Source organism: Myotis daubentonii, chromosome 2, assembly GCF_963259705.1.
Source record: "Myotis daubentonii chromosome 2, mMyoDau2.1, whole genome shotgun sequence".
NCBI lineage: Eukaryota > Metazoa > Chordata > Mammalia > Chiroptera > Vespertilionidae > Myotis > Myotis daubentonii.
The window spans coordinates 215,541,911-215,557,918 of record NC_081841.1 but is presented as its reverse complement, the minus strand read 5'-3'; the positions used below and the strand labels follow the sequence as shown (position 1 = coordinate 215,557,918).

Genomic DNA, 16,008 nt, shown 5'->3' with positions numbered 1-16,008 from the left:
ACCTAAGGGAATCCTGTTCCAGGGGTTCCCAAAGGTGTGGACGGAGTTGGCGAAGACTATCCACCCTCTTCCTACGGTGGAGTCCGATCCGTCCCGAGTGCAGGGCGCTTACCTAGGGGTCCCTGTTCGGGCGCCATATGCCGGGGTCCAACCCCAGCGGGTCCAGGGGTCCCCAAAGGCGTGGATGGAGTCGGCGAAGAAGGAATGACACAGGGACTTCTCCAGCCAGGTTTGGTCGCCATGTTCTAGTCAGGTTCTCTTGCCAATTTCTGTAGTCAGGTTCAGTCCAGGATCTATTGCCATGTTCTCTCCAGCGAAGTTCTTCTGTCTACAGGCTCCCTGTAGGTTCTGTCTTCTGAATTCTGTCTCATGAGTTCTGTGTTCTGAGTTCTGAGTCTGTCTCTAGATTCTGAGTTCTGTGTGTTTCTGTCTTGTTACAACTGTATTTATACCAGTTGATTCAATCCTATCAATCTCTATTACAAAGGTTAGGGCGTTTCTTATCTCCATTCCAGGGAGAAAAGATTATGTAGTTTAAGCATGATTGTTCATAGTTAAAGGGATTAATTACCCGCCTGGCACTTAGTTGAGGGGTTTTATTCCCTCCCTAACTTCAGGGGAAAATCCCTACCTGGGGATTCAACCTTTCTAGGAGAGGTGACCTTGGTTAAAACACATAGTGCCAAGAAGGTGAGCAAACATATAAAGAACAGTATGCCATATATGCCAGGTCCCTTGAAACAGCAAGAATGGACCGGCTCCCGGCAAAAGATGGTCTTAGAAGTGAAGGAAGTTTGGGCCTTTATTCTGTAAACCTCGTGTGGGTGCCAGGTCACAACCATAGGTGTCTGATAGTCATTTTTGCAGAATTTTTCATACGTGAGAAGCATAGTCCCAAGGCTGGAGGACCTGGCCGGGGTCACGGGATGGGGGCAGACCACAGATGGATGTGCCTTATAAAGAATTAGGGATCGAATCATTTTCTCGTGCACTGTGTCATGTTCCCGCAGCTGGGTATCAGTGTTAATGGATCTGTTCCCTCATGAAGTATTAGGGGAGGTCTAGATGCCAGCTAAGCAGCGTGGTGGCCCATGAACGGTGAAGGAGAAGTCCTGGGCTTGGAGACAGGCAGTCGTCACAAGACGCACCTGCCAGTGCTGTGCGCTCTCTGTGTTGCAGTGGGAAGAAAAACATGGTTGACTTTGGAGAGAAGACACCCTGAGTCTAGGAAATCACACCATTCCCCCAACTATGAAGGCAGATGTTCTCTTCTGTAGGAACATGCGGACGTGGACCTTTCCCACCACACTAGCGTGTGTCTGAGTGGCCTTCACGTGTATTTTTATGCATCTATTGTGAGGGCTGATTTTACCCAAAGAAATTGTTCTCACAGGCGTGACACCCTTTTTTTATGATGAGTTTTAAAGACACATTAATTTAAACAATCTTTACAAATTCTATCTGTACTCCCTCACTAGAAAGCCACCTGGAAATATTGAAGACAGTGAATTTAAAATACAGTGCATTGGTGAGTTGGCTCGTCTTTCAATGCTTCATCATGTCTCTGTATTTATTAAGGACACACAGCTGCCAGGCATTGACCTCAAGGCCCCTGAGATGGGTGGGCACTAGAGCAAGGGGAAGTGTACCTCTGCCGTGGAAAGTCAGTGGCCAAAATATGTCTCTTGCAACAACACAAGTAAATTTGTGTATAAATAAGTTAGAAACTCTTTTAAGATAAAGCAGTCTTCAGTTCCACTAATCCTGATGAACTAGAGGCCAGATGCACAAAATTCGTGCAAGGGGCTCGGCCCCCGCAGCCCCGGCTTCATCCAAAAGGTCATTTGGCTGTCCAGTCTAATTAGCAAATTACGCTTTTATTATTATAGATAGTGGATTTTTTAATATTATGTCTTTATTTTCGGCAATATCTCAGAGTTGCGTTTTGCTCTAAGAAAAGTAATTTCACATTAACTCAAGCCTAAGTCTTGAAAGAATGCTTTGCCGTGTTCACCAAAGCAGATGAGCATCTGGTACTAATTCCACAAACTTCAGGAGTTGAAACAGAGATGTCTAAGCTGACATTGGCATGTGTCCAGCTCATTGTGTTTGCACACAGTAAGTACATGTTTTTAGTGTCAAGGCTAAAATAACGTAGTGGAGTCCCACAGGCCCCGGTTCAAATCCCAGTTCCCAGGAAGAAATGACCCAAATGTCCTTCAATAAAGCGATAACATAGTTCCCAGAGAAGGTCTTCATTTTGGTTCCTATGATTGCCAACTTTTAGTTATCTGTTTTTAGAGGCCCGGTGCACGAAATTCGTGCACTTGGAGCGGAGGGGTCCCTCAGCCTGGCCTGCATCCTCTCGCAGTCCAGGAGCCCCCAGGAGATGTATGACTGACGGCTTAAGTTCTGCCATGAAGGCAGGAGAGGCTCCCACCACCACTGCTGTGCTCACCAGCCATGAGCCAGGCTCAGGGCTTCCTGCATTGAGCGTCTGCCCCCTAGTGGTCAGTGCGCATCATAGCAACCAGTTGTTCTGCTGTTCGGTTGATTTGCATATAAACTTTTTATTATATAGGACCTTTTATTTCTAGAAGTTCTACTTTTTTCTCTATTTTTTAATATATATATACATATGTACATATATATATGTGTATATATATACACATATCAGAGAGAAAAGGAGAGGGAAAGAGAGTTAGAAGCATCAGTGATGAGAGAGAATCATTGATTGACTGCCTCCTGAATGCCCCCCACTGGGGATCAAGCCAGCAACCCAGGCATATGCCTTTGACTGGAATCAAACCCAGGACCCTTCAGTCCATGGGCCGACACTCTATCCCTTAGCCAAACCAGCTAGGGCATGCTTTGCTCTTTCCTATATCTTCTATTTATCTCCCTGTTATGTTCATGCTTTCCTTTAAGTCCCTCAACATATTTATAATAGCTGTCTAAAATTCTCATCTGCTTTTGATCTTTATTGTTTCTATTAGTCTATTTATATTTCCTGATTTTGATTCCCACTCTCCTGCTTCTTCCCAGTAATTGCTAAGAGTCTAAATTTTTTGTTCTTCTTATAAAAAGCAGCTTTACTTGGAAGACAGTTAAATTGCCTACAGATCAGCTTTCAGGGATTGAATGTAAACTCTGTTGGTATGGACTTATGGTGGCCTTTAATCTAGGTCTATTTAGCCTTAATATCAAGGCATGGCCCTTCTGGGGTCTCTATTAACTGTACCGGATGTTCAAAAAGGTATCATTACTGTGTGGGTTCAGAACTCTACCATCTCTCAATTCTTTGTTATTGCTGGGACTTGTTTAGCCTATAGTTTTCCTAGTAGTTTGTTCTGTTCTCAGTAATTGTTCTTTGACCAACAACTTGAAATCTCATTCTAAGTATGTAGGGCACAGTATTGTGGGTCGCGACCCCTGAAAATACATCCTGCATATCAGATATTTACATTACGATTCATAACAGTAGAAAAATTACAGTGATGAAGTAGCAACAAAAATAAATTTATGGTTGGGGGTCACCACAACATGAGGAACTGTATTAAAGGCTCGTGGCATTAGGAAGGTTGAGAACCACTGCGCTAGAGACTCAATGCGACCCCATGCAGATGTTTGGGGATTTTTATCTGGGCAATGCCCTTCTCTCTGAAACACTGGCCCACAAAGTCTAGCCTCTGCAGCCTCCCTGACCCCCGATCCGTTTCCCCAACTCAGTGAGACCACCATGCTCCATTTAGAATCCCTTTCCAGGTACCATGTGTGACCCAGGAAGTTTCTCCAGGCAGAAAATCCCTTTGTTTCCCTTCTCCCAGGGATCAAAATGCTGCACTGCCAGTTGTCCAGTGTTTGCAAACAGATGTCTCATAGACTTTGTCCAGTTCTTTCTTTATTTACAAAGAAGAAAGGCACCCGGGACCCGGGCTTCCCTCACAGCCCGGCTTCATCTGGAAGGATGTCAGGTCTAATTAGCATATTACGCTTTTATTATTATAGATTGTAATTACTTATTGTTATCTGTGGCTCCTTGTCCAAGGTACTTCTCTAGGACTCACGTTTTGCATCGGCACAATGGTCACCATTTTATTTATTTTACAATATTTATTGAGCAACTACTGTGCCCCAGGAACTTCCTATCGTCTTGCAAATACTTCAGGAGAGTAAGATGTACTAGCGTTCACATGGGAGCAGACAGGCGATAGATGTGTGCGGTGGCTGTATCGTTCCTATCCATGGACCTGGTATGCTGACCGACTTTCTCTTTTCATCTCCCTGTTTTATTTGAAGCCCTCCTCTTAGACACTGTGCTCAGACAATCAGGGCTCTCCCCCCTCCTGGGCTGCGCATCGCAGGCTGGGGTGGCTGGTGCTCAGGCCTTCTCCGGGACGCCGTTGTGTTCGTTGTCATGGCTCCGTGTTCCTTCCTCATCCATCCCCATGTCGCTGCTGAGGTGGCTGCATTGCTCCCCGTGGGGCCTCTCGGGCCAGTGGCACACACTGCCATTTCCTTGCTACTCTTGAAGCCATAAACATAATTCTACTCCGCACACTTAACGCTGAGATGCAGGAGCCCCGGGAGGCCTCTGGAGCACCCCGGACACTCCACACGTCGCTTCTCTCGACGGGACACCATTGCCTCTGCAGGTCTCTGATTTCCTGGCCTCCTGGCACACCCGGTGGTCTCCATTCTCCAGGCTCCGTCTTCTAGGGGAGCCAGGCGGGGCTTCTGTCTCCAGGGACCAGGCCATCTCCTGCCCTCACTCACTCCTCCTCTCCCCTCTCCCAGACCCATCATGAGGAAATACCCTCACCTAAGGGGAACCTTTACCTCCTGAATTCTGTCTTTCAAACGGTTTGATTATATCCCACATCCTTTCTGTTTCTCCTTTTCTGCAGAAATCCGTCCTAGTACCAGGGACTGCCTGCCTTTGGCCCTGGACCTACTAGTACACGCTGGGTGCGTGCAAATGCCTCTTGTGTCTGTGTGCCTGGTGTCATCTGGCCGTGCTCTGCTAGTTCTGTGTCCTCAGCCCTCAGGCGTGTCGTGGAAGTGGTAGCGAGAGCCTCAGACGTCTCTGGAAACTCCCCACTCATCCCCAGACTTGCCACAGAGCACTGGGCAGATGCGCTCCCCAGTGGGGAACCGTGGCTGTTGTCACCTCTCCCGGTCAGGGGGGACCGCTTTTATCTCCCACCGTGTTTTTCCCAAACATCACTGTTATATTCCAATCTGCTCCATTCTCTCTCCCCTTCCCTCCCCCCGCCACTACCCCCCCCCACCCCCCCGCCACACACACACACACCACCACCCCCTGCAGTCTGGGCGTTAGGAAGCCCACACGCACTCAGACTGTTTTTACTTCTCATCTTGCCTCGTGTCCCCTGGAGGCGAGGCAGTGGCACAGTTGTTGGAATTGAGAGGCCGGGCAGAGCAGGGACACAAGGGGGAATTTCAGGAGGAAAAACACACCACACGGTACATAGAATTTAATTATTTCCTTTATTTACCCCACAAGCCTGATGGTCCCGTTAGTGGAGAGCGGCTAGGACTAGAACGTGTCAGGACACCAGGAACGGAAGCAGCCGCAGCCTGAGCGCGGCCGACGCGCTTGTGTTTACCGGAGTACGTGCTCCCACGTGGCAGCGAGCATCCATGTGGCTGTCAGGTCCTAAGCTGAGTTGTCTGCAGGGCCATGGGAGGAAGTTCTTAAGGCAGCTCGTACAGGGCGGCTCCAGGATGGTTTGTGCAGGAAATGGTCCGATGGGAACCCCTTGCCAGGCTGTCACGTTCCCTGCCTGATGTAGAGACAGCCGCCATTGTCAGGCCTTAGCACTGCTGTCTGCACTACAGACCCTCTTAGCTCAGTCTTCTTATGAGCTGCTTTTTTTATTTTTTGGTTAAAATATTCTTTGTGTGTGTGTGTGTGTGTGTGTGTTTTTAAAAGACGCCTATAGTTTTATTTTTTAATATATTTTTATTGGTTTCAGAGAGGAAGGGAGAGGGAGAGAGAGAGAGAGAAACATCAATGATGAGAGAGAATCATTGGCCAGCTGCTTCCTGCACACTCCCCACTGGGGATGGAGGCCGAAATCCAGGCATGTGCCCTGATGGGGAATCAAACTGTGACCTCCTGGTTCCTAGGTCAACGCTCAACCACTGACCCACACTGGGCTAAAATGTTTCCTTAGTCTCCAGGTTTGTAAAACTATTGGAAGTAAACGATTAAGGAGACAGAGAGGAGAGCGAACGCCTCGCAGTCTGTCTCCGCGTGTTAACACGTGTGCGTCTTGCTGTTGGTACCAATGTGTAACCATGTCCCCCGTTCCACAGGCATTTCCTATTCAAAACAGGGACGGGGACCACGCCACTGTTCAGCACCGCGACCCCGGGATACACCATGGCTTCGGGCTCCGTGTACTCGCCGCCTACCCGGCCGCTGCCCAGAAACACGCTGTCGAGAAGCGCTTTCAAGTTCAAGAAGTCCTCCAAGTACTGCAGCTGGAAGTGCACGGCCCTGTGCGCCGTAGGCGTGTCCGTGCTCCTGGCCGTGCTGCTGTCCTACTTCATAGGTAAGAGCCGCGCGGCAGGAGCGTGCTGTCCCGTAGTCGGGACGTTGTGGTTCTGTTGCACGTACCTATTTGTTTGGTCCAGAAGTCTGTTCTGAGGTTATATTTTCTGGGGAAGGAGTCGGTAATGATACGTTGTAATTACAGGGTAGTGTACGTGATTTTTAACAAATTTGGGTAAATAGAAAAGCTGCATTTGCATAAAGAACAAGTTATGTTCTTGGACGCAAACCCTAGTGTATGTACGTCTGGTTTTGGCTTATTTCTCGGGAAAACATGGGTAACCTGTGCCATGTCACGTTCACAAAGCAATCCGTGCCCTTCCAGGAGTGGACACAGGGCAGGAGTCACCTACGACGCATGGTCAGTAGGCGCTCTGCTTCTTGGGACGGGCCACGTCTCCATCTCCCGCTAGCTCAGCTCTCAGAATTATCTCAGACTTTTTGTTGCTTAATGAATCACTAAGTGTAAGTCCCCTCACTGGGGACCACGGTTTTCCCCTCAGGAACACTCTCTGAGAACCGGGCATCCGTGAAACTGGGAAAGGAGGTTTTACTTGCTCGTGGATGTGCATTTGTCAACTCTTCTAACATGGCTCTGGTCAAGGTTCCCCCTGCATAGGAACCCACGTGACGGAAGGGCTAATGACAGTGGTCACTGTTACCTTTGCCCCCTCTGTCCCACAGATGAACACTCAAACTGTGGGAAACTGTTTTCTTTACCTGTCAGGACCACATCCGATTTTGATGGCCTTCTAAGTGTGGGGAAAGGCCTATGATATTGAAATGCTAATGGTACCCACTGAGAGAAACCCCAGGCTGCACGGCTGGTCCTACAAGAACCGCAGTCCCTGGTGCATTTCCAAGTTCACAGAGCAACGTGTGCTGCCCCGTGAAAGTCTGTCGCTGAAGGAGGTGTCACAGAGCTGCGTCTAGAACAGTCGTATGCTGGTGCGGTGGGCCGGTGTCTGTCATCAGCTACAGCGCTCCTTAGTTAAAAATTACGTGCTTTGGAAATGGAAATAACCATTTTGAGCCACAACATTTAAGAGAAAAATAGAACTTTAGAGCGTGAAGGAACTTTAGAGATGATGGAGTCAAGGATGGTAAGTGTGTGGCTTGTTCTGTACACCTGCTTCCAGGTCGTAGACCCCGGCAGACATCACTCATGCGTCAGGCACTCTCTCCCCCTGACCCTGGACACAGCCTCATTAGCCTCAGGGAGCCACTGTCCGTCGGGGTGACACCTTTGTGTCAGTTTTCAATCGAAGGTAACTCCCTCCTTGTAAAAAGGGTCAAACCAGCTACCAGCTACCAGGGGTTTCCCTGGGCCGAGATCGCACACCGATGAAGCGATGCTGTGCTGTGTCGTAACATTCAAGGTCAGTGAGGGCGGCCACACCAACAAACCACTCTTCAGAGATGGATTGCTCGTGTTCAGCTAGAGAATGTCCGTCTGTTAGGAGGGTCTCTTCTGGTTAGCTGGATAAATTATGCACATTTGTCAGCATTGTGCTGCCGGAGAATCTTCAAGGGTCCGGAAATACATCGGTCATCAGTGGGATGGAATCAATTCAGCTTATGTTTTTGCAGGGGAGTTTTGAACTCTCGTGCATGCCAAACAGATAGGTACTGCGCAGGGCCGGGATTCCACGTAGGTGTTGCCCAGGGGTTGCCCAGGTGTTGTCGGACATCCTGTCCGATTGTAAGTGCCTGGATCCCACCAGTTGTAAAATCCTTTGAGTATCGGCTCTAACACCCTTCAATTTTATTTACGTGTGTGAGTGGCAGGAAAAATAGCATTTTAACGTGTGATTAGATCACTGTTATTTGTGAGACGTACTCTTTTCAAGGGTCCTTTCGTGAATATAATTGAGTATTAGAGCTCTAAGTGAAAGCTCAAATGTTTCTTTTTTTTCAAATGGCCCCTTTTTTGCTGTTTAATAGTTAGCATCATCCTATATTGCTTCTAGTACCACACTCCAAAAATTCTCCCTTTGACTTTATCTTTCCCCACAAGGAAGCATACAAATTATATAGTTAATCTACTCATGTACAGATACTTGCTGAACGTTTTTCTGATGATCTGGTTATTGTGCTAGAAATTAAGGCGATGCAACCCAAGGATTACCTTTATCATCAAAATTACTTTTATCATCAAAGAATTCTCTCGTATTTTTTATTAGTTTAATTAATCTCAAATGGACTTCCAGTTTTCACTGGTCTTCCTGTGCTTAAGTAACCAGCACACATTTTTGCAATGGTTGTCATTGTTGTAGTTTAAATCAGCTAAAGAATTTCTTTTCTTCATCAGTTACCATCGCAAATCTTTTCAGACTGAAGATGCCATCATTAGCTTTGGAGAAAATGGAATAGGGCGCTTTTCTCAGGGAAGGTCGTGCACGCCCACCGAGTGTGCGAGTCAAGCAGAGAAGGAAAAGGGCCACTTGCCTGTCCAGTGAGATCCCTCCGATAAACCCCGAATCAGTGGGGAAGCCAATGTCTTCATCAGCTTGACTTCCCAACTGTTAACAAAGTGCAGTCTCCTTAAACTTTCCCCGCATTCTCTCCTATTGACTGTCAGTATAAAGTCAAAGAAATATGCAAACTGAAAAGCTTGAGGAATCACGTCTATCCCAGAATTTGCTTTCTCACCTTCCAGTAAGGTCATGAGAAGTTATGAGGATGGAGCTGTAATCTGTCTCTTCTCTAAGGTGAAGTTACCTCAGGAGAGTCAAGGTGTGGTGTAACTTCTGAAATGGAGGGATGATGGGAGGGGGAGGGGTTTTCTTGTTTTTCTATTCCCATACAATTTTCAGCTAATAAAAGAGGAAGAAGAAAGTGAAAATTAATCCCCATAGATCACTGTGAACTCTGCATAGGTCACCACTGCTAACATTTTGGCATATACCCTTCCAGATATTTTTCCATGCTTATGTGCATCTGGAGTGCCAGGCTTTGTAATGCATTTGTACCAGGCTTTCTTGCTGATAATGGATGTGTATAATCTTATTTAGCAGCTGTTTTTAATTTACCAGTTCCCAAAAATGCACTGTTTTCTTACACAAGCATGTGTTTATGCTTTGAGCGTCTGCCCCCTGGTGGTCAGTGCATGTCATAGCAACCGGTCGTTTCGACGTTGAGTCGATTTGCATATTAGGGTTTTATTATATAGGCGTGAATCATTTTTCATATATGTTATGTAGTTTTTCCAGTTTATTATTAACTTGATTCATGACTTTTATGCCACATATCATATAGAATTTTTTAATTCATCACATTTATCAATTTTTCTTTTTTTTTAACAATTAAATATATTTTTATTGATTTCAGAGAGGATGGGGGAGAGAGAAAGAAACATCAATAATGAGAGAGAATCATAAATCAGCTGCCTTTTGCACCCCCCCACCCCCCACTGGGGGCAGAGCTTGCATCTCGGACCGAGAATTGAACAGTAACATCCTGGTTCATGGGTTGATGGTCAATCACTGATCCATGTCGACTGGACTATGCATCACCATTTGATTTCAGCATCGCTTGGACATCTTACATGATCTAGTAGTCATCCCAATGCCAGTGACTTACTCATTTAACCCAGTTTAATTTTAAGTTGTGTAATCATTCGGAGTTTTTTAAAATTTAGCAGTAATATTTCTATTTCTTTTTTTTTTTTTTTTATGTCTCATAGGGATCCTCCTCCTCCCTTTCTTTTTTTTTATTTTTTTTTATTTATTGCTTAAAGTATTACAAAGGGTATTACATATGTGTCCATTTTTTCCCCCGCGCCCTAGACAGTCCCCTAGCCTCCTCTATCCCCCAGTGTCTTGTGTCCATTGGTTATGCTTATATGCATGCATACAAGTCCTTTAATTGATCTCTTATCCCCCTACCTCCTGCCCCCCAACCCTCCCCGGCCTTCCCGCTGCAGTTTGACAATCTGTTTGAGGCAGTGCCGGGGTCCAACCCCAGCAGGTCCAGGGGTTCCCAAAGGCGTAGACGGAGTCGGCGAAGAAAGAATGACACGGAGACAGCGTTCAGTTGATCAGCAGCCTAGCCAGGATCTCCAGCCAAGTTCTGGTCTCGATCTCCAGAGAGGTTCTGCTTCAGATCTCCAGCGAGGTTCTGTAGCCATATTCCCTCGCTAGGTTCTCCAGCCAGGTTCTGTCTGAGATCTCTAGCCAGGTTTGGTCACCAGGTTCTAGTCAGGTTCTCTTGCCATATTTCTGTAGTCAGGTTCAGTCCAGGATCTTTTGCCATGTTCTCTCCAGCGAAGTTCTTCTGTCTGTAGGTTCTGTGTAGGTTCTATCTTCTGAATTCTGTGTTCTAAGTTCTGAGTGTTTCTGTCTTGTTACAACTGTATTTATACCAGTTGATTCAATCCTATCAATCTCTATTACAAAGGTTAGGGCGTTTCTTATCTCCATTCCAGGGAGAAAAGATTATGTAGTTTAAGCATGATTGTTTGTAGTTAAAGGGATTAATTACCCGCCTGGCACTTAGTTGAGGGGTTTTATTCCCTCCCTAACTTCAGGGGAAAATCCCTACCTGGGGATTCAACCTTTCTCGGAGAGGTGACCTTGGTTAAATCACAGCGCCAAGAAGGTGAGCAAACATATTAAGAACCGTATGCCATATATGCCAGGTCCCTTGAAACAGCAAGGATGGACCGGCTCCCGGCAAGGCAGCTCTGCCTCTGTATCTATTATTGTTCAAAAGTTTATAATGGTCTCTATTATCCATGAATGAGTGAGATCATGTGGTATTTTTCCTTCATTGACTGGCTTATTTCACTTAGCGTAATGCTCTCCAGTTCCATCCATGATTGATAATTTGTGATATTCTTGTTATACCTATAAAGTTCTTATTTAGTCTAAGTATTTTTTTTATTTTCTTCTGTTCTATGGTTTTTCAGTAACTACTTTAGGTCAACATTTTTCTGGACACTCTAACAAATGTTAGAGGTCCAAATTAGCTCTCCGTTCTAGAAACTCACAGTCAAGTGAGAAAGACAATAACGTAAACATACTATGGACGGCATATGCTCTCATAGCTGCAAGGTCCATAGGAGCAAAAAATAGAAAAGAAAACTCTCTCGGGCTGAAGATGTTGGGGAAAGACTTGATCTAGCAGGTGATTCCTAAGAGGTAAAGCGGAGGTCAGTTCACGGGGTTTAATGTCAAAGCGGTTAGTGGGTAATGACCCTGAGAAGAGGTCATCCAAGGCAAGGAAGGGACATGAACTATCTGCATGGGTGATGGCTGCTCACAGGGCAGCAGGCATCATGTCCAAAGCTGTGTGTGAATCGCCTCATTTAATTTTCACAGCAACCCCTGAGTCACTGTCTCCATTAAACAAAAGGGAGTCTGTTGCGGAGAGAGGCCCCTTGTGTGAAGTCACACAGCCTGGGAATGAGGAAGCTGGACCAGAAACTGGAAGACCCATTTCACTCTACCGCCCCCATGAGGTTTCAAAAGACTTACCATAGGGAAGAAACTAAAAAGTTGAAGCCGTTATGTTTTGTTTTTTGTGTTTTTTTAAAATATATTTTATTGATTTTTTTACAGAGAGGAAGGGAGAGGGATAGAGAGTTAGAAACATGGATGAGAGAGAAACATCGATCAGCTGCCTCCTGCACACCTCCTACTGGGGATGTGCCCGCAACCCAGGTACATGCCCTTGACCGGAATCGAACCTGGGACCTTTCAGTCCGCAGGCCGACGCTCTATCCACTGAGCCAAACTGGTTAGGGCAGGCCGTTATGTTTTTAAAAGATTGCTTTAGTGGCATTCCAGAGCATGGGATTTGAAGAAAGGAAGTCCAGACTTATACTTTTCAAACTTCCATGTGCCAGCAGTCACCTGGAGACCCTGTTAAAATGCACCTTCTGATTGGGCACATCTGCGGCGAGAACCCAGGGTCCGCGTTCAGACAGGCCCCAGGGATTGCCGCAGTGGCCACAGACCACACCTGGAGCATCAGGGCTCAGCCAGCACGTCAGACGCTGCTCTTCATGATGGCGACGCCCTGTCTCTGCTCTGTCCAGTTCAGTGGCCACTGGACACGTGTCACTCATGAGGCCTCGCAGTGTGGCCAGCGCAGCTGCGGAACTGGAGTTTCCGTGTTATTATTGTTCATGAATTTAAACTCCAGCAGCCACGTGCGGCTGTTGGCTACCATTCGGACAAGCACAGACAACCTGTTAGAAACCGCCCCTCCGTGGGCAGTCACGAGGCCCTGTGGGGAAAGAGAGGAGTGAGCAGGAGTGAGAAGCTCCAGCTGGTCCCTCCTAGGACAGATGTCCCAGGGGTTAGCATCTCTTGCTCTTCAACATAAACTGTCCACACTTGGACAGATGGCAAACCTCTTTTCAACATCCATGTTAGGACTTTACAGGGCTGAGCTCCCAGTTAAAACCCTCCTCTAGGACTTCAGTTGGTGCATCTTTACACAGTGAAAATCTGCTGATTTCTAAACACACATGTTGTGTTTGATGACAATAGTGATGCAGATCTATCAAAAAAAAAGACCTGTCCTTTCTTTTCCTGGGCCCTGGCTCTTCTTTTTTCTGCCCTAATGATTAGAAGACAGTAAGGAAGGGTACTAGATAGTAGTTGTTCGCCAACGAATGGATTAAAGAGATGGAGCCTATTGGTCACCATTGCTTCGCCCTCTGCTCCTGGTTATGGGATGAGTCACAGGCTTGACTATTGTCCTTTGCTCACAGTCGGTGGGGATAACCTGTAAACATATAAAAATGCCCAGAAATCTTATCATCAGGAATGAACATTATTGAAACATTAAATAAAGTCAAAATAAATGTTTGCGTTATTCGATTAACACCGTTAAAGACGGCAACAAAGTCCAGTCAGACTCCAGATAACACCATGGTGGACATACCACCTCACTGTCATTTCGGAGATGGCTACGCAGAACCTGAAAATTCACATAATTCCCCGCGTGGAGGAGCACCAAAAGCATTTGCACCCATTCTTTAAATTTGAGGAAAACTAGGGAAGACAAAAATGCCATCAAATTCTATTGTGCGAGCACATTTTCTGGATTTTTGGCTCAGTTTATCCCCCACCAATAATTCACTCGACAGTTTTTATAATAGCTTTGTTGAGATACAGTTCTCATTCCCTACAGTTCACCCATTTGAAGTGCACAAGTCAGTGATGTTTATATTCACACAGTGCCACAATCAGTTTTCAATCATTTCCATCCCCCAAAACAGAAACCCTGACGTCTTCAACAGACACTTCCCATTTCCCTCTAAACCAGTGGTTCTCAACCTTCCTAATGCCGCGACCCTTTACTATATAGTTCCTCATGTTGTGGTCACCCCCAACCATAAAATCATTTTTGTTGCTACTTCATCACTGTAATTTTGCTACTGTTACGAATCATAATGTAAATATCTGACATGCTCTATGTGTTTTCTGATGGTCGCGACCCACAGGTTGAGAACCGCTGCAAACCTTCCTTAGTTTTGCTTTGGTTTCGGTTTTCCCCCAAAAAATCTGGACTTTTAAGGGATTGGTTGTTAATTCCTTTCCCAATGACGTGAAGTAACTCAGCATGGTTTCGCTGATGAACTCCTGGCGCATCCTGCTAAGGAGGACTCGCATTTTCAATATTGTGTTTCATTGGAAAAATTCATGAACAGCTGCTACCAAGTGACTCCTAAAATAGATGTTGTCATGCATCTGCTAACAAGGCTGTTGAGCAGCACGAGCATTCCGCAGACCCAGCAAAAGGTAACCCGTCAAGGCCGGCTTCATGGCACTCAGGGTTCGGTAGCAGCTCTCTGTCCTACTTCTTTGTCTGTTTGCATTTTATGAACAGTTTACCTCTCTGTGCACCTTGAAATTGATTATGCTACTAGCTATCTATACGCACCTCAGGGTCAGAAAGAAAAATACGCCAGCCCTTTGTGCTTCATGAAAAATCAGCCATTTCAATATATACGGCAAAATAAAACGTGCTGTGACATTCTTTTTTCTTTTTGGACATGTTTGTGCAATAAAAGTGCTGTTTTATTAGGTTACAGAACACAACTGAGCAATGAATTACACACCGTTTTTCACTACAGCTTCCTTCCTGACTCCTAGTTGCATTACGTTTCGAAAATGCATCTTGTCTGAGATGCGACGGCAGCATTTTAATACTGGTGTGATTTCATCACTTTGTGGAAGAAAATATACTGCCTGTGGTTTAGAGGATTGAACATGGTAAACGAAAACTTATAAATCAGTATTTTATGTTATCCTTGGATATATGAAATTAAAGACATATTTAAACCTGATTCAAAGGTGAATGAAGACTCAGAATAAACCCGTTGACCCCTGGGAGAGGGGGGAAGTGGTGATATGATAAAGCAGCTACTGCAGGACTCTGACTCTGCCGATTCGAAAAGGAGAAAGTCTACTGAAACCCATTCTGGACGGTGGTACGCTTCCCATGAAAGAGGCACTTTGGATGAAAGCGTACATATATGTTCGCATACACACACACACTCCTCCCTCTGACCTACAGAGATGCTGGCGGTCTTGCACTCTGTCCTGACTTCAGCGTGAGCTCTATTAATTTGCAGAAAATACCAGTTTTCTCTGTCCAGGGCATCGTCTAGAAACCCAGAAATGATCAAGAGGTGACTTAACCTTCAGTTCACTCGAGAGCCAGCTCTGTACGAGCATATAGGTGCCGTCTGAATTGGACCTAAAGTGGGAAAAAGCTGTGTATCGCACACTCAGTTTTTTTCACATTACACATTTTTTTTTGGTTTTTATTAGGACGACAGCAGAATGTGGAGCTTTGAGCTGGTACGTGTTTATTACTGCACATCAGGAAGAAATCACTGCCAAATTGGTGCGAAGATAGGGAGTGTGCTCCTCTTCTCCTTCCCCAAAATAACTTATTTGACTGTTAGCTCGATACGAGGTCAGCGGAGTAAATAACATAGGAGGAATTCTATGCACAAACAGGCTGTTCTTTACCACTCAGATACAAGGAGCTCCTGAGTTGAAAAGGGTTCAAGGACATCAACGATAAATACTTTTAGCCCAGCCGGCGTGGCTCAGTGATTGAGTGTCGACCTATGAACCAGGAGGGCACTGGTTTGATTGCTGGTCAGGGCACATGCCCAGGTTGCAGGCTCAATCCCCAGTACGGGGCGTGCAGGAGGCAGCCAATCAATGATTCTCTCTCATCATTGATGTTTCTATCTCTCTCTCTCTCTCCCTTCCTCTCTGAAATCCCGTATAATAAAAGGCTATTATGCAGATAGACCTAACAGCAGAATGACCGGTTGCTATGATGTGCACTGACCACCAGTGGACAGACGCTCAGTGCAGGAGCTGCTTCCTGGTGGTCAGTGTGCTCCCACAGGGGGAGCGCCGCTCAGCCAGAAGCCCTGAACTGGGCTTACAGCT

The 16,008-nt window shown here is 46.1% G+C and overlaps 1 protein-coding gene across 7 annotated transcripts in view; it reads left to right on the top strand.

Annotated features, from left to right (window-relative positions):
- Positions 1-16,008, top strand: part of TENM3 (teneurin transmembrane protein 3) — a 584,034-nt gene that overhangs the window by 435,484 nt on the left and 132,542 nt on the right. For all 7 annotated transcript variants that reach the window (XM_059685785.1, XM_059685788.1, XM_059685787.1 and 4 more), the window contains one exon: positions 6,343-6,581. In XM_059685785.1, the coding sequence (XP_059541768.1) occupies positions 6,343-6,581 (239 nt within the window). The remainder of the gene's footprint in view (positions 1-6,342; positions 6,582-16,008) is intronic.